At 36.0% G+C, this 23,448-nt stretch overlaps 1 protein-coding gene across 1 annotated transcript in view; it reads right to left on the bottom strand.

The window, feature by feature from the left end:
• LOC121327491 (protein diaphanous homolog 3-like) overlaps positions 1–23,448 on the bottom strand; it is a 179,594-nt gene that overhangs the window by 130,107 nt on the left and 26,039 nt on the right. The window contains exons 2-4 of the mRNA XM_041271562.1: positions 21,582–21,614; positions 12,484–12,660; positions 5,410–5,514 (exon numbers count right to left, since the gene is read on the bottom strand). Of these exons, the coding sequence (XP_041127496.1) occupies positions 5,410–5,514; positions 12,484–12,660; positions 21,582–21,614 (315 nt within the window). The remainder of the gene's footprint in view (positions 1–5,409; positions 5,515–12,483; positions 12,661–21,581; positions 21,615–23,448) is intronic.

Below are 23,448 nucleotides of genomic sequence, written 5' to 3' on the forward strand. Positions count from 1 at the left end.
GTGTAAAAAAAGTGCCTCCTATTTTCTGTTCTGAATGCCCCTTTGTCTAATCTCCATTTGTGACCCCTGGTCCTGGTTTCTTTTTTCAGGCTGAAAAAGCCCCTTGGGTCAACATTGTCACCACCTTTTAGAATTCTGAATGTTTGAATTAGGTTGCCGCGTAGTCTTCTTTGTTCAAGACTGAACAGATTCAATTCTTTTAGCCTGTCTTTTTAAACCCGAAATAATTCTGGTCACTCTTCTTTGCACTCTTTCTAGAGCTGCAATATAGAAGGACCGGTTAACAGAAAACAATAAAAGTGATCTTTGTCGCATGAGCATTTTAATACAGCAAGAATCAAAGATTTTTACAGCCTTATGTTTAGAAACAGTCTAGAACAGCAATTTTGAACTTCCACATAAAGGGAAGGAGATAAGGTAATAAGCCACTTTAAATTATTCATAAAACAAACTTAAGGAGGAAAGGTTTTGAAAAATAGAACAGCAGTGGAACTGAGGAAATAATGGTTCTGGTTATACCATCACAGCAAAAACATTAGATTTGGGGAAAGGAACAAAATAAGATGGAAACAAGTTAGTTTGGTCTAAATTTTAAATCACCCAAACATGCTTTGTGTGCGAGTAGGACAGTTATTTTGAAAGGCACTGTGACAGGAAATGGTGTTGCTGTGATGTCAGACCAGAAGGAGGAATTGAACACAGATGGGTACGGTGCAATGGCGCATGCACCGTTTATTAAAGAACAAAAATAAATAAAATGTTGAAAACAGAACACACTCTTGCTCACAGATAAAAATAAATCAACAAAAATAAACACGAACACAAAATACTAGAACTACGCTACAGGTCAGGCAGGGCAATTGCCTTCACCGATCCTATACGTTCTTCGTTTCATTTTAAATTAACCTCTCGCTCTTTCTCTCACTCTCCTCCGTACAGCCACCCAGAGCAGAGAGAGCTGCAGCCTTAAATAACGTGGCTGAGGGGTTTAACTAGTTCATAATTATTCTATTACCCCGTCGGCCACAATCTGCATGCATTTATTAATATGTGTGACTGCCAGCTAATTTACCAATGCACTAGCTGACAGCCACACATTACACAAGGTTTTTTAAATAAACGTGGATGGTGCTTCCCAACCACGCTGCAAAACATATACAAAACAATAAACAACACACGGCTACACCGTCATTTATAACAAATACAATAAATCATAATACATAAATAACACAGGGGCGGAGGGGAGACCCCGTTCTAAAAATAAATACTGTACAGGGCTGCTAGTCCTGTTACAGGCACTATATAAAAGATTAATTGATTGATTATTCAGTAGAAGAGATCTAAGTGTTTTGCAAATTAACACAGAACAACATCTATTCGCTCTTTATTTAGCCTACACAATTATTTGTATTGATGTTCTTTCAGAAACTCACTCCTCCGTGCATTGCTGGACTGTGTATGATGTACACTGAAAGTAGACTTTTCACAGGTGAATGTTGTAACAAAGCATATTCTTAATTCCTATGTTTGATCAGAGTGTGGTCTGTTTTTAAGAAAATCAACAAAAACATGAATAGAATTTAGTAAAACCTACCTGGGTAGAGGGGGGGGGGGGGGGGAGTGGAGTGTGTGTATTACTGTTCACATTGTTTAATGCAAGGTATGGATTTTCTTTACCCCATTACATCCCTAAAATGAATCCCAACTGTGAGCCTACTGCTAGTATCCTAGCTTTACAGGTATGGGAGTGAGGCACTAGAAAGAAAAAGTAAATTGACAACCCAGTTCATTTCCAGGCATGATAACTTGTGTAAATGTGTAAAGGTAAATTACATTAATTTTAGTTAGCAAACAAGTATAGTGTGGGATCCATATTCAAAGTTTTAATGGGCCTAATGTAGCCAGTAACCTGCAAGTGTCTTAACACAATTTTCCAATGTAGTACAGTAGTCCCTGCGTTTAGGAACACCTCCTAAGGGAACACTTAATATGGCATAATCATGATTCACACAGGACAAACAAAACAGGTGTCTTCAGAGCTAGTCAAAAGCAGAGGATGTCCGGTAACCTCCCAGACAGATTAGTTTTTGTCTGTAAATTCTAAATGAAATGCAATTTTGAGGTCAAAGGCACTTTAATACATGTTAAAATAGAAATGTACACAATATTTTAAAAGACACGTACTTTGGATACAAAAAATCACATGTTCGTATTCGCTACAAATGACAAAAATACCGTGCACTTATTTACTCGCCAGAATTTGCGCGACAGTTTAAAAAAAATAGCAAATGTAAGAGCTCCGTGTGATGTGAAATGATATATATATATATATATACATACATACACACACACACAGAATCAACACAACAGCTCTGAGCCTCTATTTAAAAGTTTTAGACAGCAAAACGTAAACAAACTAGTTTTTGCGAATGCATGCATCGTGATCTCTATTGAAAGCCATCTTGAACAAAAACGCGCTGTACTGCTTTAGAGCAAGCCAGAATCTCATGGGACAGAAAAAAGGCAATCACATCATTCTGAAATGCCTCTCTTAAACAGTACCCAACTTCCTGAAAATGTTGTGTAGTGATTTTACATACATATATACATATATATATATATATATATATATATATCTATATATATATATATATATATATATATATATGATATATATATATATATATATATATATATATATATATATATATATATATATATATATATATATATATATATATATATACACACACACACACACACACACACACAGGAATAAACAAACAAAACAATGTTTAACTTAAACTGCTATTTGGCATCCTTTGTTTTCTAGTTAATTCACCGAGGTAAAGGAAGTCCTACATAACTTATTCTTAACATGTTAGATATTGTAAGGTCTTGCTGTAAAATAAAGGCACACCACAGGGGCCACGGCCATACCCCCTGCCCTTGCTGCTATGCTGCCTCCATTCAGAGCAATAAAATGGCTTTTATTACTTTTTGAAAAACAAACTAATATTTAAATTATGAACGAATATCCGAACATGAAAATACTGTGTTCATCCCAGCACTAACATATATTACAATGGGAGCCATGGAAATAATTAACATTCAGGTCTGATATAGCATTAACGATTCACTATTACTTATTAAGCTATTTGTGCAATTCCATGGGTAAAGGGAATTATTCCCTTTGTAACCAGAGCAACAAGCTATACTTTCACAAAATGGCTGAATAAGGATGAACTGCATGAAAAGGTAATGCTGCCACCTATGAATGCAAAGAAAACACTTTTTTTTGTTTACCAACTCTCATTTTGTAATGTAGCCGTGCTTCATTTCAATCCAATGATAGAATGGCATTGTGAGAAAGAAGTACTGTTCTAACTTGTTGCACTTGTAAACAGATGCAGAGCTTGTTTTAAGTAATTCCACCATTTAAACATACCCTCTGTTCCAAACATTGTACAGTATATTTTATAAAAAAGGAACCCTCCATGAACGTACCACGAGGTTCTGTGCATTTCTCTCATGAGAATGGCCATAAACAACTCACAAGCCCACTTTTGGGAAATGTGCTTCTTGCTTTCCATCATACTCATTCATGGAATAAAGCCGATACTGTGAATTGCATGCAAATACACACAATTTAAAACAAAGGACTGGTGAATGTATTTATGTAACCTTAGATGAATGGTCTATAAAAGTAGCAAGAAAATCTTGGATTTGTAACAAAAATGTAAGTAGTACAGCATAGGAAGAAACAAAATACTGTATGCAAATAACTCCACACTCATAAAACCAGAATATTTTAAAAGAAAGCACTGGTGCAAGAACTATAGTATGTGCCCAAAATATGCCCAATTAAGATTGTGATGTTTTAAAAGGTGAATAGGTAAACAAAACAAAAGTCCAGTTTTGTCAGGATCTTGCATAGGCTTTTTTTTTTTTTTTTTTTAAATAACTTACATTACATTGAAGTATTGAAAAGCACTACAATTGAATAGTAGGTAAAAATGTATAACTTGACTTCAGGTACTGCAGTAAAATCCAAATGTAACTATGAATAATAATCAAATTTGTTTAAACAGTAAAATACAAAAAGGGATTACATTTCATGTATTAAATAAAAAATTAAGATTTACAGCCTTACCAATTATTGTGACATTGTACCGCCTAACCCATTTACAGGTCCAACTGCTTTTGCGCATTACACACTTGCACAGCAGCTGTGACAGGGATGACTTGCCCTTAGAAGAAAGCCAGCTGGTAGTTGCATTGATTTACTTTAGGAACAATTTCCAAAAATGTGCAGCAGATTCGTTTGTCAAAGCACTCTCCCAACTAGCAGCTGGACTTGCATAATCTAATTATGTCATGCTCTTAAAGTCTTTAAGAGTTGCTTTTGCTGCAAGGAAACTAATTTCACGTGATTTTTTTTTTTTTTTTTTTTTTTTTTTTTTTTTGCTGGGGCCTTCTCCTGGCTGTCCCCAATTTAAACACTGCAGTAATTCATGATTTAATGTTGCACCTAATGGGGCAGTTGATATTACAATAAGTAATGTAAATTAACCAATTCTGTCAACAATTAATTCATTTAATTATTGGTGAAGAAGAGAACTGAAGAGAATTCCCCAGCCAAGGGAGTAAATGGCAGGAATTAATTGTTTCTACTGAACATTGGAATCATACTGATCAACAGTATTTTTCCTGTTATATTTCAAGTAAGCAATAGTAAAATACAGTATGTATTTTTTAGTGATAAGTGTTTTTTTTTTTCTTTTCATTCATTTTGTTATTAGACTCTGAGCAAGTCTCCCCTTAATACCAATAATTGACGGCAATAAAAAGAAGCGACAAGGGATTTTTGTCGTATTCAATTAAAGCTTTTCCACTTTGTAATTTGTTAATAGATCAACCATGATTTGCCCCAATTGACAATAATTAACAGTTAGCAAGAACAGGCAAGGGAAAGCAGTGGTGTTTGTAGAAGGTGTTAATGACATTTGTGTGTGTGCATGCTTACTTGCTTGGATAAAGCTGCCAGGTTATTGTCAATTTGTCTGAATTTTTTTTTTTTTTTTCTGTATTTGTTACAGGTGGGGGGGGGGGGTTGGGGTCTTGTCACATTTAAGCAAAATCCTGTGTGCAACTTGAGACTACCTCTCTGCTTTAAACAGGTCTTGCTTTTTATGTTCTGTAACTCAGCACATTGTTATTTGCACCAAATCAGAAGCTTTACTTTGCACAAAAATGGCCACACAGAATATACAGTAGACAAGGCTGGCGTACACAAGTATCAAGGGCAAGGTGTCCAAAACAGATACTCAATAGCTGTGTTTTTGGAATACTTAATACAGGGACTTTTTTCAAACAAAAGCAGAGATGTGTAAAGTATAGAACACTTACTGTTTTGGATGCTGTGCTGATATACTGAATGACCATCTCTTTTTTCATGCTGAGGTCCTTTTCCCTGAGGGGTGCTTTTTTGTCCTCGTTTAAGTTCATATCCTCCTGAAAAGTATGAAAGAACATTTTTTTTACTTACTTTTTGTAACCTGAAATGTACCAATGGTCCCCACCTTACCATCTCAGATTATTTTGATATAAAATGAATATACCTGGAAGTGTTAAGAAGAGTTACAATGTATTACCTTGTGATTGGTGACCATGGATTTCAATGTGATTGAGGCAAATAAAAAAAAAAAAAAGTTCAACGACACCAATAAAAATGTCATATTGTACTTGCGAGAACTCCTGAAACATAGTTCTTTGTTGAATGGATAAAATGCCAACTAGTTAGAAGCCTGCTAAATGCTTAAAAGTGCTTTAGTGTAAAATGTTGTGGAACAGTTTCATTTAAAAAGGTACTGGCATTTCCATCTTCCCAGACAGACATAAGATTTCCTGGATTCCTTCCATAGTGTGTCCACGCCTTGCCTCCCAAAATGCTAGAGTTTTCCAGGAGGTTAATCACTTTGACCCGCTGATATGACTTAATTTCTTTTTGCTCCATGTTGTCCCAGTTTGATAAATTGGAATTTAAATGCTAGTTCACAACATGTTCTATTTTTGCACCTGTTAATCAAAATTAGCAAACAGCTAACAAGGTTTTAGATTACACACTTTTGTCAGCAACTTCACAGGTCAAACATGCATGAAATTATACTATCTCAGCCACATTTTAATTAATGTGAAACCTACTTCCCAGAAATCTATGGACAAGACAGAAAAAGCAGGACCAACTACAATCTCTCACCCCAGTCTCAACCACAAGCAAACAGAGATCAAACACACCTCCAGGCCACAAAGGCAAATTAAACGCTGAAATGTCCTGCTGAGGAAAAAAGAGACACTCAGTTATTGTCACTTTTTAATTAAACTGAAAATAATTAGTTTGAAGAGATTAAACTACTTCATCAGTTAAAAAAAAAAAAAAAAAAGAGGGGGGGGTCAAATAACTGTGACCTCGATGACTGGTGATGGAGATACTGATCATAAAGTCTACATGATCCTGTTTAGCATTGTTTGTTTGTTTAATTTAGAAAGGTTGAACATTTAATTTGGCCATGTAATGGGGTGAAGGTCTGAGCTTACCCCCACCCACAGTCACATTTTTCAACTCAGGAACACAGAGGTTTCTGGAACACAGAAAAGCAACTTGGCAGTGTTCAAAGGCATACATATTTATTTTGGAACTGGATACTTCACACAAATGACAACTGATGGTCATCAGGTTGTAAACAAAATGAATGACGTTTGCAAAGACAAGATCACACCACTCCCAAGGAAAGACAAGGCATTAAATACGATCACAAATAACAAAACGCACCACTCCCAAGGAAAGACAAGGCATTAAATACGATCACGAATAACAAATCGCACCACTCCCAAGGAAAGACAAGGCATTAAATACGATCACGAATAACAAATCGCACCACTCCCAAGGAAAGACAAGGCATTAAATACGATCACGAATAACAAATCGCACCACTCCCAAGGAAAGACAAGGCATTAAATACGATCACGAATAACAAAACGCACCACTCCCAAGGAAAGACAAGGCATTAAATAATCCCCCGCCCCATCTACTCCCAACAATGATTTTATACACAAATTAATTATTTGACATTTATTCCATTCATACTTTTGACAATAAACATATTTTTTTTTCTCCTTTATGCATTTGTTTAACCTGCATGAATACAGTCTGATTACAAACAGACGATCAGGAAACATTTCCATTATATTTTTACTTCTTGTTATGCTCTACAGGGGTCGCCAACCCTGGTCCTGGAGAGCTACCGTACTTTACGGTACGGTTTGCAAGTGTATCTGAATACATAAATAATAACTTTATACAGTTCCGTTACAAATTATCAGAGATCAACTTTGAATAATAGTAACATTAACTAAATCTATAGACTGCCAACATGAAAATTACTAAGTGTACAATAAAAAAATAAGGTACCAATAAAATACTTGAACCTAAAACTTCTCTACATAGCTCTTTGTATCAAATGCAACATTTGCAGTAAATCATGTAAGTTGCACACAAAGCTAAACTCAAAATGTAATCATTAAAACACAGTTTGTGTTACAGCTGTATTACTGATATATAACTGTGCTTCTGTAGCTTTAAGAGAATGATGTTATGTTCTGCAGTGCTTGCAGGGAGGAGGGAGGGGAAGTCTTGATTGTAGCACAAGCATGGAGTCAGTGTGTTACTTTGAGAGTCAAAATGTGTTGTGTGTAGCAATGAGATCAAAGAATATTAGCATGCATTTCATTCAAGATTTAGAAATGCAAGAGTCTTATCATAATACCAAATGATACAAAAAACAGAGGCAATGGACACTTCATAATTGCTGCTATAGATTTAAAAATGTAATGTACAACAAAGGGTTAAAATACTGTATTATGATTTGACCAAAGCTTAGCAGGCACTGTAGGTGATCAATTTATTTGTTTACTTATTTGTCTCTGTGGCCTTTATAAAATTATAGACTGAATTGAACACCCCCCCCCCCCCCCCCCCCCCCCCCCCCCCATCAATGACCTAAAATCTAATTTACATTTTTAATCTGGATGCACAATTAATTGCCCTTAGGTTTATGTTATTTACATTAGAATTCATGCATAGGTCTAAAAGGACATGCATTTTGACCAGTTTGTCAAAGTCACTGCAGGCTACATAATCATGTACTTAACTGTTAATGCTCCTTGAACAAATCAAAAGATTTGTAATAAACAATTGTTTGGGATAGAAATTATATAAACTTTTTTTTTTTTTTTTTTTTTTTTAATTGAGGAATAATTAGGTTATTCAAAAGGAAAATTATAAGCTGCAACTGTGTTTTCACTGAAGCTTCTAACATTTTCCATAATTTGCAATAACAAACACCCAGTTATATCAGCCTTTGAAATCAAATACTGTGGGCTGTGTGGATCACCTGCTGTTCTTTACGCAAGGGATTGAACCCAGCTGTTCTTTTGTCATGAACAGTATACCTACTCAGTATTTTTCTCAATGTTCTGCAGTACATGCTGCCTATTGTGCACACTATAAGACATATCCTAGGTAGTGGTCGGCAACATATTACTCTCGAGTCAAGTCATTCACAAACACAAACATAAAAGTATTAATTAAAAAAAAAAAAAAACATCTAGAAATAAGCAACTTAGGACGTGATATCTCGCTTTATTTATTTATTTATCCATCCACCTCCCCGCTGCTCTTATTGGTGCTTGTATTCCAGGAGTCTGTTTCCTCGTGTTTTGATTGGTCGACATATCTGTCAACCAATATGCACTCGAGGCACAATCTGTAACCCCGCTTTTACTGTGTTTTTTCAAAGTGTAGTGTAGAGCCCTCTGGTTTCATTTAAAACATGGCAAAAAGAGCTTAGTCGGATGAGGAATACCGTTTGTTTCAGCTGGAATGGACGACTGGCTTCAAACAAAAAATCTAATTCACAACGACATTGCATGAAAAAACATGCTGCATTTGCAGTGAAATACCCAGAAGGTGAGGCGTGGAAAAAAGGCCTGTGAGGACTTGCAAATAAAAATGAAAGTGGGGCAAAGTCGAATAAAGTGAAAATAGATTTTTTAGTAAGGAATTGGATTTAAAATAAATAAAATAATTTAATTTACGAACTACTCATTTTGAAGCACAGAATCTAGTCTTAGGATAACTATCTATACTATTCATGATTTTATAGACTTCAATCAAGTCCCTGCTTTCCCTTCGTTTTTTCTTGGCTTAAGAGATGTAATTATGTTAACCTATCCTCATAGCTCATTTCATTCAGTCCTGGGATTAGCAGAGTTGCTCTTCTCTGTACCTTCAAGTGCAATGCTGTCTTTTATGTTAGCAAAAGACACAGTATTCTAGGTTGAGTCTACCTAGGGCATTGTACAATCTTAGCAGGACCTCTCTAGTCTTGTATTCCATACTTTTTGCAATATAGCCTAACAATCTGCGTCTCAATATCCTCCACACTGGCGAGATACTTTTAATGAGGACTACACTATAACCCAGAGATGCTTTTCAAAGCCCCTTATTCCCGACCCGTTCATTTCATACTTAAAACAGGGATTATTATGCCCAATATGCAGTACTTCACATATCTTAATTAAAAATTAATTTGCCACAAGGTTTGCCTGGTTATAGAAAAGGTCCAAATCCCTTTCAATTAGCAGGGCTGCAGATTCAGAGTCAACTACTCCCCCAAATTTGGTATCTACAAATTTTACAGTCTTGCAATGTGCATCTTGGTCCGTCATTTATATAAATGACGAACAGTAAGGGTTCAAGTACCCCATGAGGTACATCCCCACAATTTGATTTTACACTTCTCACTGCTTTCTGTCTTCCAACTAACATGTATCCAATTACATGTCCTCCTCTGTATTCCTGCTGATTTTAATTTTAGTCTTTCAAGATGGACTTTGTCAAAGGCTTTCTGAAATTCATAATTGTTGCCACCATCTACATTAGCTGCAACTTCCTCAAAAAAGTCAAGTAGGTTAGTTAAGCATGACCTCCCTCTTCTTGACCCATGCTGGCTATCCTATATAATATTGTTGCTGTATAAATAAAGTCTTCAAACTTACCTCTTAATATCGATCCACCAGTTTCCATGCTATGGAAGTTAAACCAATAGGTCTATAATTATCTGGGGTCGGTCTTATTTCCATTTTTAAATGTTGGTACATTTGCAATGGAAACCCCCGCCCCATATGGAAATACGTGGACTAAACTAACAGGAGATAATGACGGCAATTAACTTTATTAAACGATGTAAACATTTTCACAATTAAATTCACTTAAGGCACTAATCAAAAATACATTTCAGTGTAAAATAAGTTAGTTTTAGGCCGTAAAAGGAAGAAAAAAAACAGAATGTGTGGCAGTGAAGGGATTAAGGATTCATCTGATGTTGCAAAATATGTTTGCTTTTAAGGAAATACTTTAAAATGGACTGTCCAAATTAATTCTAACCTGCTCACATAATGTTTATCGTTGGTAGGTAGGTATCTGTGGTAAGCTCAAAAGAACTGCTGTATTTACAAAATCACACAAAAACAATTGAATGCCCCTTTAGTAACCAAGCACATCTAACATGCTTTTTATAAAATTGTTTAACTACAGTGGTTTTAACTTGCAAGTTATTTGAAACCCAACTCAGAAACTGCTTCCCCATATTAACAGAAGAGAAAGTTATCAACACATTTCTACAGAGCTAATGTCTAGGAAATTGTGTGAGTGTAGGGCCAACTCAGAGTCTTTAACTCTCCTCATTTCTCATGTACATGCGAGTGTATTTTAAAAAGGAATCAACACCCAGTGCACCACTGTTCAAATTCCAAGGTATTGAACCATCTGAACCATTCAACAACATAACAATGGGCATGGGCAAATAGACCTTATGATGTCATTAGATAAATATTTACACTTCAAAACTTTCAGAACAGTGATATCCCGATGCCGAACACATTTTAGGAGACATACAATGAGTTTCTGCTAGGATAGCTTTTCTCATATAGCTAACAACCAAAACCCAAATCTTCACATGACATTTTTCTTCATTTTACTTTGCAAGAAAAGACACCCTTCTTACATATAAATTACCTGGAACTAACACTATGAAAGCAAATCTAGTTTTGCCATGGTTTAATCTGCAATTATGCACAGCGAAGACATTCATTTACTGTAAACTAACCATGTCATTGCAAATGTGTCAGTAGAGTATTAATCACTGCTTGGCATTTACAGCAAGTGTTTGATGTGTCCTGGCTTTTTTGTGACACTACCCGACTTCAGAGGCAAGCTAATCTTGTGACATTTTGCAGTATATATTTTCCTGATCCACTAGAATGTGCAGACATTTGATATTTACAGCTCCTCAAACACTTTTTACATCAGAAAATACTCTGATTCAGTGTATTACTATTTACATACAGCCTCTCCGTGATTTTGCCATGTAACTTAAACAGCAAACATAAAAGTGGATAGGAGAAAATACATTTTAAAATAATATTTTGGAGCAAATTAGTTGTTTGGCTGGATTATGGATATGGTACAGTCTTGTGTTGGAATTATTCAGTAATGACAAAAAGGAGTTGAAAGGGTGTGGACAATTTCACTCCAGTTGAAAAATACCAAGGAAGTGCAATGTGACCTGGAAGCAAGGCCAACACACAGAGGTTTCTTTTCACCCAAGTGTAGTAACAGATATCACGTTATTGCTGTAGCATGTGTTTTTCAAAACTGCACATTTGAGACCTATAAAGTAAGGAGACATGCACGACATGTAGGATTTTTGTAATTATTTTGTTAGCTAAAACTACAGCCACCCATAAACTTGTAAAACCTGCTCTACTGAGGGCCATTTTCTGCTGGCATATAAGCCTATATTCTGGAGAGGTGCAGGGAGTCATTTAAATTAGAACAGTTATGTCCTATAAAGTGTGAATGAATACCTGTCTTTATGCATAACTTCCTGGGCTATGTATTTTCATTTCCTTTACTTAATTGCAATGCCAAAGTCTAGTAAAAAAGTCTTTATAATTTGAGAAGTTCAAGATGAACTAAATGACAGTTAAGTTTTAATTGAGGAAAGAATCAGGCCAACATACACAGACTGCCCCTAGTTAAGAATGATATAAATAAGGTTGGTATTAGTAGCTATCATCGCTTTTCTCGCCTATTAAAAGAATCAAGAACACAGTGATCAACCTCACAATGTACAAAGCTTCATAATTCAATTCATTTTAAATATATGCTGGTAAATATGCAGTATAAGCAGCAATGTGTGTTCGACTGTGAGAGTTCCTTTTATCACATTTCAGTTGATGTTATAAGAATGTATCATACAAGTCAGGGATTGTTAACATTTACTAAAAACACTGAATTCTAAAAACGTTTCACACAGTGTGCATTAATAATAACGCGAGAGAAGACAGAAAACAACTTGCCATCATCTTTTCAAAAAGTGCTAGGATCTCTTTCTCAGACATCTGCTTGGTAGCAAACGCTTCAAATTCGGGGGACGTAGACCATTCACTAGTGGAGGAGCAAGAGTGCTTCAGGTGGGAAAGAGTGGGCCGCTCTCGTTTGCTGCCTGGAACACGGATGCTGGCAAAGCGGTCAAGCTACACAAGGAAAAAAACAAAAAGACAATAGTTAAATATGGCAACATCAGTAATATTTCATTGTTGTCAGAGGTGTAGCTATGAACATACATAAGAACATAAGAAAGTTTACAAACGAGAGGAGGCCATTCGGCCCATCTTGCTCGTTTGGTTGTTAGTAGCTTATTGATCCCAAAATCTCATCAAGCAGCTTCTTGAAGGATCCCAGGGTGTCCGCTTCAACAACATTACTGGGGAGTTGATTCCAGACCCTCACAATTCTCTGTGTAAAAAAGTGTCTCCTATTTTCTGTTCTGAATGCCCCTTTGTCTAATCTCCATTTGTGACCCCTGGTCCTTGTTTCTTTTTTCAGGCTGAAAAAGTCCCTTGGGTCGACACTGTCAATACCTTTTAGAATTTTGAATGCTTGAATTAGGTCGCCACGTAGTCTTCTTTGTTCAAGACTGAACAGATTCAATTCTTTTAGCCTGTCTGCATATGACATGCCTTTTAAGCCCGGAATAATTCTAGTCGCTCTTCTTTGCACTCTTTCTAGAGCAGCAATATCTTTTTTATAGCGAGGTGACCAGAACTGCACACAATATTCAAGATGAGGTCTTACTAGTGCATTGTACAGTTTTAACATTACTTCCCTTGATTTAAATTCAACACTTTTCACAAAGTATCCGAGCATCTTGTTAGCCTTTTTTATAGCTTCCCCACATTGTCTAGATGAAGACATTTCTGAGTCAACAAAAACTCCTAGGTCTTTTTCATAGATTCCTTCTCCAATTTCAGTATCTCCCATATGATATTTATAATGTACATTTTTATTTCCTGCGTGCAGTACCTTACACTTTTCTCTATTAAATGTCATTTGCCATGTGTCTGCCCAGTTCTGAATCTTGTCTAGATCATTTTGAATGACCTTTGCTGCTGCAACAGTGTTTGCCACTCCTCCTACTTTTGTGTCGTCTGCAAATTTAACAAGTTTGCTTACTATACCAGAATCTAAATCATTAATGTAGATTAGGAATAGCAGAGGACCTAATACTGATCCCTGTGGTACACCGCTGGTTACCACACTCCATTCTGAGGTTTTTCCTCTAATCAGTACTTTCTGTTTTCTACATGTTAACCACTCCCTAATCCATGTACATGTGTTTCCTTGAATCCCAACTGCGTTCAGTTTGAGAATTAATCTTTTGTGCGGGACTTTGTCAAAAGCTTTCTGGAAATCTAAATAAACCATGTCATATGCTTTGCAATTATCCATTATGGATGTTGCATCCTCAAAAAAATCAAGCAAGTTAGTTAGACACGATCTCCCTTTCCTAAAACCATGTTGACTGTCTCCCAGTACCCTGTTACCATATAGGTAATTTTCCATTTTGGATCTTATTATAGTTTCCATAAGTTTGCATATAATAGAAGTCAGGCTTACTGGTCTGTAGTTACCTGGTTCAGTTTTGTTTCCCTTTTTGTGGATCGGTATTACGTTTGCAATTTTCCAGTCTGTCGGTACCACCCCTGTGTCAAGAGACTGCTGCATGATCTTGGTTAGTGGTTTGTAAATTACTTCTTTCATTTCTTTGAGTACTACTGGGAGGATCTCATCCGGCCCAGGGGATTTGTTTATTTTAAGAGCTCCTAGTCCCTTTAACACTTCTGCCTCAGTTATGCTAAAGTTATTTAAAACTGGACAGGAACTGGATGACATGTGGGGCATGTTGTCAGTATCTTCCTTTGTAAAAACTTGTGAAAAGTAATCATTTAACATATTTGCTATTTTTTTTTCTTCATCTACAATTTTGCCATTTGTATCTCTTAAACATTTAATCTCCTCTTTGAATGTTCTCTTGCTGTTGTAATATTGGAAAAACATTTTGGAATTGGTTTTAGCTCCCTTAGCAATGTTTATTTCTATTTCTCTCTTGGCCTTTCTAACTTCCTTTTTGACTTGCGTTTGCAGTTCTGTGTACTCTTTCTGCGTACTTTCTTTTTGGTCCTTTTTTAATGCTCTGTAAAGTGCCTTTTTTCGCTGAATATTTTTTTTAATTGATCTATTAAACCATTTTGGCAATTTAGTTTTACATTTAGATTTGTCTACTTTAGGGATATAATTGTTTTGTGCCTCTAGTACTACATTTTTGAAGAACAACCATCCTTCTTCTGTGGGTGTTTTCTCTATTTTACTCCAATCTACTTCTGTTAGTCTCTGTTTCATACCTTCATAGTTTGCTTTTCTAAAATTGTAAACCTTAGCTTTAGTCATTTCTTTTGGGGATTTAAAAAAACACTTCAAATGAGACCATGTTGTGGTCTGAGTTTGCCAGTGGTTCTCTGACCTCTGTTTTAGTTATTCTATCTTCGTTATTTGAAAAGACTAAATCAAGGCATGCCTCCCCTCTAGTCGGTGCCTTGACAAATTGTGTTAGGAAGCAGTCATTTGTCATTTCCACCATTTCTATTTCATCCTTCGCGCTACCCACCGGGTTTTCCCATTTTATTTGGGGGAAGTTGAAATCCCCCATTAGTATGGCTTCTCCTTTGCTACACACATTTCTAATGTCATTGTATAACAGATTATTGTGCTCACCGTCTGAATCTGGCGGTCTATAGCATGCTCCTATTATTATGCCTTTTGAATTTTTGTCCGTTATTCTGACCCATATTGATTCGGTTTTATTTTCTTTGTCCAGGTTTAACACCTGGACACCTGGGCTTCAAGACTGTTTCTTATGTATAGCGCTACCCTTCCTCCTCCTATGCACAAAAGTCACAATACAATACGACAGTAGAGGCATCCTTATAATACCAGCAGACTGCTTTGTGTGAGGATTCTTCATCAGGGAAAAACCATCAGGCAATTAATACAGCTGTTGGTTACATCACAACACTTATTTTGAATAAATCCAACACTGAACAGGAAATCATACCACTGACTTACAGAATTATAGTTATACTGTATGACATTTGACTTGCATAGAGGGCTTAGATACTAAGCGTGTCAACTGTGGTAAACGCCTACTGGAAAGTGACAAAAACTACTGTGCCGTTACAGCACTCAATCAACATTCATAATAGCAGAGAGCTGCAAGGAAGTTAGGCGAAGTACAAAATGCTCAACTTGTATGGGGTTTGGGAGTGGAGAGCAGTCAATTGCTGTGCATTTTGTTCTGCAAACCACTTTCTCAGCAGAGATGGTGTGGCTTCAACTGGCAACAGAATGCAGTAGAGCTGAAAGGATTATTTTTTTTTTTTTTTTGAAATCTTTGGATAAAAGCAACATGGCATTGAATGGAACTTTGAGAGGAACATAGAATACACCTGTGTCAACTATAAACACCCTACGCTCAAAGCCTGCAGTGTGTTTCACCGATCGGTCCAGTTAAAGTGATGCAGCAATGAAAGGGCTCATTTTTACTGAAAAAAACAGAGAATACTGCTGTACACCAAAATTAGGACAAAACTCTTAAGGTGTACCATCCGTATGCTGCTGCAAGTTAGTCCCATGATCTCAGTATGTTTAGCCCTTGCTGTAATGGACCAGAGCAGGCATGTGGGAGAGTCGAGCGCAGGAAGTCTAGTTTAGCCTTAATTTAAATCTACTGTAAGCTAAGCACAGTTTGCTCAACATAAAAAAAATAAATAAAAAAACTCCACTTCAAAAGGAGACAGGCAGCTCAGTTTTTGTTGCACAGTGCTGTCAAATAAAAAAGCAGCATGTTTTGTTTTTGTTTTTTTATTAGAAGTAGGTCAAGGTAACCTCTAAATAAGAAATGTATTATCCTTCTGAGCAAGGGTGACATAGAAGCAAAATAGTACAGAATGTGATCTAGTTGAAAAAAGTAGTCGTATAATACACACTAATTCCTACCGTAGATATATGCATAAACTAGTGAATGTAGTCCAAAAAGATTATATTGCAATTAAAGTCACAGTTCTTTAATATTATTCTGTTACATACAAAAAATAATTAGTGAAAAGATCCAAAAATAATGTGATAATGAATTTCTAATTAGATTAAGCGTGTCAAAAACTACTTCCTCTTATCACTGGTTAGATTGGGGTACTTCTTTGAAATGTCATTTGAAGGTGATAAGGTAGGTGGTTCCTGTGTAAGCACTAGCTTCATCTTGCATTGGGCTTGTAAAATGAACACATCTAAATGAGCATCCTACTGTGCATGATCTCACGAAGAGTAATCTCTAAGATAATCAGTGGTGACACTAATATACAATTAATGAAATACAAATGCAGCAAATTCACAATTTTATCTACATTTGGAAACATGAATATTAACAAGAGAATTACACAGATGCTACATTAGTCAGACGCATCTATATCATGTCTTCACCATTTAGCAAATTGTATCTATCTTCTGCAGAAATGTTGCACAGATCTGATAAACCTATAACTTCCACCTGGCAAAGTAAAGAACACAAAGAAGCTTCCTGTTTTGCCAAGAACTATTTTTCTTTGAGATCTATCAGGTTGAAATTACATGGCAACTCGAGAAAATCGATTAAATTACAATTGTAGCATTTTCTAAGGTGCATATCGATTGTAAATCCTAACAATATTGTTTTTCAATATTCCAGTGACTGCTCCATAAATGGTATAATAACCTCAGGAACATCATTTGCAGTTCCCTGTGTTAAAGAACTGAAAACTGAAGATAAATGAGTTAATTGGATGCAGAAGTCCATCGGATTTGTAAAGATAATGTATCGCAGAGGGAGTTGTTATAGTACATTGTAGTTATTAACGTCAATTACATCAGGGTGTATAAAAGGCCAAAGTACGGTACTGCACATATACTATCCAAAGGAAAAGAGTGAACATTATTGCAACACAAGCCACTGTAATACAGCCTTTGGCAAATTTACAAAACAGCATTCCAAAAAAGCACTTCCCGTTCTCCGTCTACCCCAAACCAATTTTTATTTAATTTTTTTGCACTGTGCGTGTTAATCAGAGACCAACACAAGAAAGCGTGCACACAAATACAAATTGGCTTGATACTGGCAACAAAAAATTGTTACCGCTTTTTAAACGGCACAGCAATTCTATTAATCCCTCTGTGGCAGAGCAAAGCTTTGCCCTTTTTTAAATTGGTAGGGATGGGGTTAATTTCCCCTACCTGCCTGAGGTTATTATGTTCAGGTGGCTGGGGTTGATTAGTTTAATTAACGATCAATCAGCACCCAGCCACCTGACATAAAAGGAGGCCTCTGCTTCTCATTGAGGAGGAGGGAGCTGAGGAAGCAGGTTGGCGTTTGTGGTTTTTTGTGATTTGTGAATTCTACATCCAGTGAAGGCATTGCCCAGCCTGGAAACCTTTATTTTTGTAAGTTTGTTTTTTGTACTGGTCTTTTTTTTGTGTTTAAATCCCTTTATTTTGCCCTTGTGCACTTTTATTAAGTGCTTATTTATAATAAAAGTATATATTTTTTGAACTGCAGACTGTCTCTGGGCCACTATCCACTCACCAGCCTGTCACATATGGTGTTAGAGTGGGATAGCGCCACCTAGAGGCTCAGAGCAGTATATATATATATATATATATAATATATATATATATATATATATATATATATTATATAATATATAGATATATATATATTAGATATTTTTGGAATTTTTGGGATATTTTTAAAAAAAAAACACAAACGCCAACCTGCTTCCTCAGCTCCCTCCTCCTCAACCCCAGCCACCTGAACATAATAAACTCAGGCAGGTAGGGGAAATTAACCCCATCCCTGTCAATTTAAGAAAGGGCAGAGCTTTGCTCTGCCACACCCTCGTTTTATTTAACATGGTTAAACTGGGCAGTTATGTTAAGTGGCAGCATGTAAAAAGTGAAACTGAATTCTTAAATGACCCATCTTTTTCATTGTATCTGAATGTACTGTTTTAGACCCATAATAAAGGCTGAATTGATCAATTTCCATCTGTGCCATTCAGTTGGTAGCAGCATGTGTAAATGATACATGCCAGGAGGTCCATCGGATGATAGAGGGGATCGTAGCTTACAGGATCGAATATGAATGAATATATATCTATATCTATATCTCTCTCTATATATTAAAATTGAAATGCACCAAATGATTCTGTTTGCTGTCAAATTTACCCTACCCTGCTGACCAGTATAGTACTATACACTACACAGACTGAAAGAGAATTGTGTTCAGATATCTGTACAAAGCAGCAAATGCATTTTTTTCAGGTCAAAGCCCTCAATTTGATCTTCTTGTCCTTTAAGTAATGCTTACATTTATGTTTGTGCATCCTTTTAAATGAAAATTATACTGCTCAGGACAACTCCAAGCAAGGCTGTTTGAGAACTGTGACAACAGTCCCTTATTCAGTTGAATTACAGCACATAAATGATTGCTACAAAGACACTTCCAGGCTTCAGTGCAAGCATCTGTCATAATGATCAAGCTCCTGTTACTGTGCAATGCAGCCTGCACAGAATTTGTAAGCACACCACTCAAACTGTGTGGAATCATTATTTTAACTTTAGCTCAGTTTTATGACACCAGTGCAAACCGAGGTGGGGATTTTGCTCAAAAAATTACCTTGAACCAAACCAATTATAAAAATGACTTTAAGAATTGTGCATGTCTCTCACACTCTTTATGCTCACTTTTGAACATTAAAATACCTGTATAAATGAAACTGCTTTTTCTTATTTGACATTCCACTTTCTGGAGGGCAGTCATTGTGTAGCCCTCAAAGTGAAGCACTACAAAAAGGAAGAAACTTGTTCTTTGGGATTTATAAAGCACTTGACATCATAATGCCTGAGGTTTTGGTGTTACACTTAGGTTTATATATTTCACAGGACTAAAGAATTTCAATCAAAAGAGGTAACATCCTACTAAATCTTATCTTGTATGTATTACCATCACTTTGTGGATCTCACATTTTCCTGTATGAAAGATGCACACATTATGTCAAACGTGTATTTGATTTTTGTTTTGTCATAATATTCTTCCATTTATGAAAATAGCTGTAGAATTGTAAAGCCCTATACAAAGTTAAATGATGGTTCAGTGAACGCAGAAGGCACAGGCAACATTATATGCACATGCTTGCACGGGTAATGTAATATTGAATAGCTGCTGAAGATTCATAAAAGTAAGCACAGAAGAAAGCGCACTTTTCCTGAGCTGCACCTTGAATTTTCATGAAGCTTGAGTCTCGATTCTTCCATTAGCTCCCTGGTTATCCCTTATTTTAATTAAATCATTCATCTGTAATGCAATCTCTGGAGCCAATAAGGGGTAGTTATTCAAACTGAATAAACATTTATTTTTCTTTTCAAGCAGTAATCTCATGCTGGAAATACCCTTGAGTTCTCTAAGCACCAGTTTCAAATAATCCTCTTTTTATTATTATTATTTAGGTCGCCCTGTGAAGGTGAGATTTATAAAATCAAAAATGTCCCCTATGGTACAGTAAAGAAATTGCCACTGAAAACACCTTGTATTCTATGACATACTTCCATCGCTTGTTATGCATTTGTGAACCTCATTGGATGTTACATCCCATCCATGCAAATCATAAAAGTTTCTTATTTACATAGTTTTAATTATTGACTTCATTACTATCATACACAACCATTTTTAGACCAGACAAGTTACAGCACCAAAAATCGTTGTTAAAAAAAATTAAAAACAAAAAAAAAAAATCCAATTCCAGTCTGCAAAGAAAGAAAAAAGGACAAGGTTGTACTGAAAGAATGAAGAAATACAAATAAAAAAATGGAGGCGGTGTTGCAAGGAAAGGTTAACCCTCACCTAAAAGACAGGCACATGCTCTCTCAAGATGTTTCTGTAATCAATAACACATTCAAATACTAATTCATATTTTTTATTCAAGTTTTCCCACTCTTCATGTAAAATAGTGAAAACCTGTCAGGATGTGGAGAGAAAATGGAATCAATTTTCTGGTACGGTCCAGTGGTTCAGATGTTTTGAACATTAAGAAAGCAGTCCCAAAACTTTCAATGATCTACACCAATAAATTTTGTACGGATCTCATTGCAGCTAATTGGCAACAAATACCTCACCCCTAGTCATTCTTCATTCACTCTCTGAAAATGTACTAAACATTGGGTTACCATTGCTTTCAACAGACAGCTTGCTAATTTAAATTAATATCAGATTTTGAACCATTGAGCATAGACTAAATAAATAAATAAATGCACATAGCAAGGAAGGCCACCAGGTAGAGATGAATTCATTTGCTTCGGAGCAATACAGGAATGAGGGATAAGAAAACAAAATCCTGCCCATGGAAAAGAAAAATATTATTTTTCAAAATGCCACTAGGGATGCCATCATTAGTGTGTGCAGGGATGTACTAGGGATGCCATCATTAGTGTGTGCAGACTTGAACAGGTTGACAGGCCAAAACAAAATCAAAACAAACATTAATTTTGCTGCATTTATCACAGTGAACTTAACAGCAAATATTTTAGTTTTTGTTAATTTTATGTATGCTTTAGCAAAAAATATGTTTTTAGGTCGACAGTTTGGGTTCAGACAGTGCTGCTTGGAATTAAGTATTTTCTCTCCACTTATTTGAAAAATGGTCAGACTAATTTGTCCATCATGAGTTAAATAAAAGGCACATGCACAGATCACAACACATACAGGAGAGTTGTGACACAGTAGTACTGCATGGAGATGTTAATGTGTTTTAATATTTCATAAGAATATCCAAGACTGACCAAGAGGCTAATCAGTAGTTTGGGAGGGGGTGTGCAACACATACTAAAACGCTGCATGCATATTATCTTAAGCCGTTTTTAGTATTATCTAGCAGCAAGGAAATTAAAGTCACAGGTCAATAGGTTAAAGTGTTAACATAGCAGAATTAAGTTCCAAATATGAGCTAAGGAATACAATAACTTGAAAAAATCTTACCACATCATCCGTCAAGGTTCTAATGTTTAAGTGCTAGAAAAGAAATAAGAGTCAGAATTAAGGCATTGCAAATACAATATACAAAGTTTTATAATTCACCAACTACAAAGCAATCCCTCTGGTGTGGGCATTATTGTATTTCATAAAAGTACAGACTTAAGCAACAATGTGCAAGACAATGCTTTTTTTCCTAGGGAGCAAATACCAATCTTTGGATAAAGAGTTATATATGTAGATTTTAAAACTACTGTGTGCTTTGTTTTATATTTCCCAGAAACAGTGTTTAAGACCGAATTTCAGTTTTGAACTTCCTACTACAACAGATCAGTTATTTTTTATTTATGTATTTATTCTTTTAAATCAGATGAACATATTTTCTATTTTATTGTTTAGGGTCCTCATTTAAAAAAAAAAAAAAGAGGATCCTAACACACGGATTAAATCGTCTGTCTGTAATGACTGTTGCATTCTCAGTCTCCCCCTTCGAAGACTAAATGCCACTGAGATTGGGTCTCCCATATATATATATATATATATATATAAAATCTCTCTCAATCTCCCACAGAATGGGAGAGGAGCGTAGAGAAGTAGGAATGAAGCCGCTGAATGGCAGTAAATCAGGCTGACCGGGAAGTAGTAAAATCACCAGGGTTACAGACGGCGAGACAGGGCCAGGCTGCAGAGACTGCGAAGCAGGGCTGGATTGCTGGACAAACTGGACACTTGCTTTGCTGTTTTCAGAAGTATGTGAACAGTAATTGTTTTTATTTGGACTCATTCAGACTTCTGGAATAGGACAATTTAAAACCTTTCCTCTGTGTTTAACGTTTTGTGCTGCATTAAACTTGTTTTAGTATTTTGGTTTATATCTTACTAGTAATTAGTGTTATTAAATTTGAAGTCTACTTTCTTGGAAATTAAGTGCTGTTCTAATTAATTAAATTGAGGGTTAATTTAAAATAGTAGTTGGGTGGCAGTTGCTCCTGAACAGTGGGAACTTACTGGAAGCAGCTCCTTGCTGAAAGAGCACACGGTGCACGGGTTCTACATGTTTCACATTATTGTTCCTTTACCGATATCTTGTTTTATACTGATTTAATTATATGAGTTTGCACTTAAGTGGCTCTTCAGTGTGTTTGTATGTCACCGTTTTGGGGTGTGTCGTTTTGATTGACATAGTTCTTTGGGCACTGTGGCAGTTACAAACCAGCTGCCTCTCGAGGTCACTTGGTCATTTCACCGCAAATTTGGTTTTAGTTTGCTACCCAGGGTAGCTATCTTAACCAGAATTGTTTGATAAAAAAAATTGAATACTACTACTTTCGTCTCCTGGTCCCTCTCTTCTCTTCCATACACCTGGTCTACTGTAGCAGCCTCATTTTAGAATTGGTTAATCAAAAGTGGTGGCAGCATCCACACTACATTTCACTCTAACCTTGCGTTGGTTATGGGGTTACGAGAAAGTGAAAACCATATTTATGTATGACTAAAAATGCAATGAAAGCAAAGCCAGATGATCCCCCCCCCCCCCCCCCCCCCCCCCCCCCATTGCATTACAGTTTTCCAGATCCAAGAATCTTTCAACAATTTATTGCATAAGGTCATTTGAATGCCTTACTTAAAAACACTGTTGCAATTTAAAAAGGTGTTTAAGCTCTATTTGCTGCTATATACAGTATTTTATATCACTTCCCAACAGTATCTGCAGGCAGCATATACAGGTTTTTTTTTTAATTTATTATTAATTATTATAATTTTTTTTTTTTTTTTTTTTAACTGTACTTGTAATTTAGCCCAAATAAACCAGTGCTGGGAAATAATGATCTGGCACTAGTGTCTATATCAGAGCACAAAACTATTGATGAAA

This window comes from Polyodon spathula, chromosome 15, assembly GCF_017654505.1.
Source record: "Polyodon spathula isolate WHYD16114869_AA chromosome 15, ASM1765450v1, whole genome shotgun sequence".
In the NCBI taxonomy this organism is placed as follows: Eukaryota; Metazoa; Chordata; class Actinopteri; order Acipenseriformes; family Polyodontidae; genus Polyodon; species Polyodon spathula.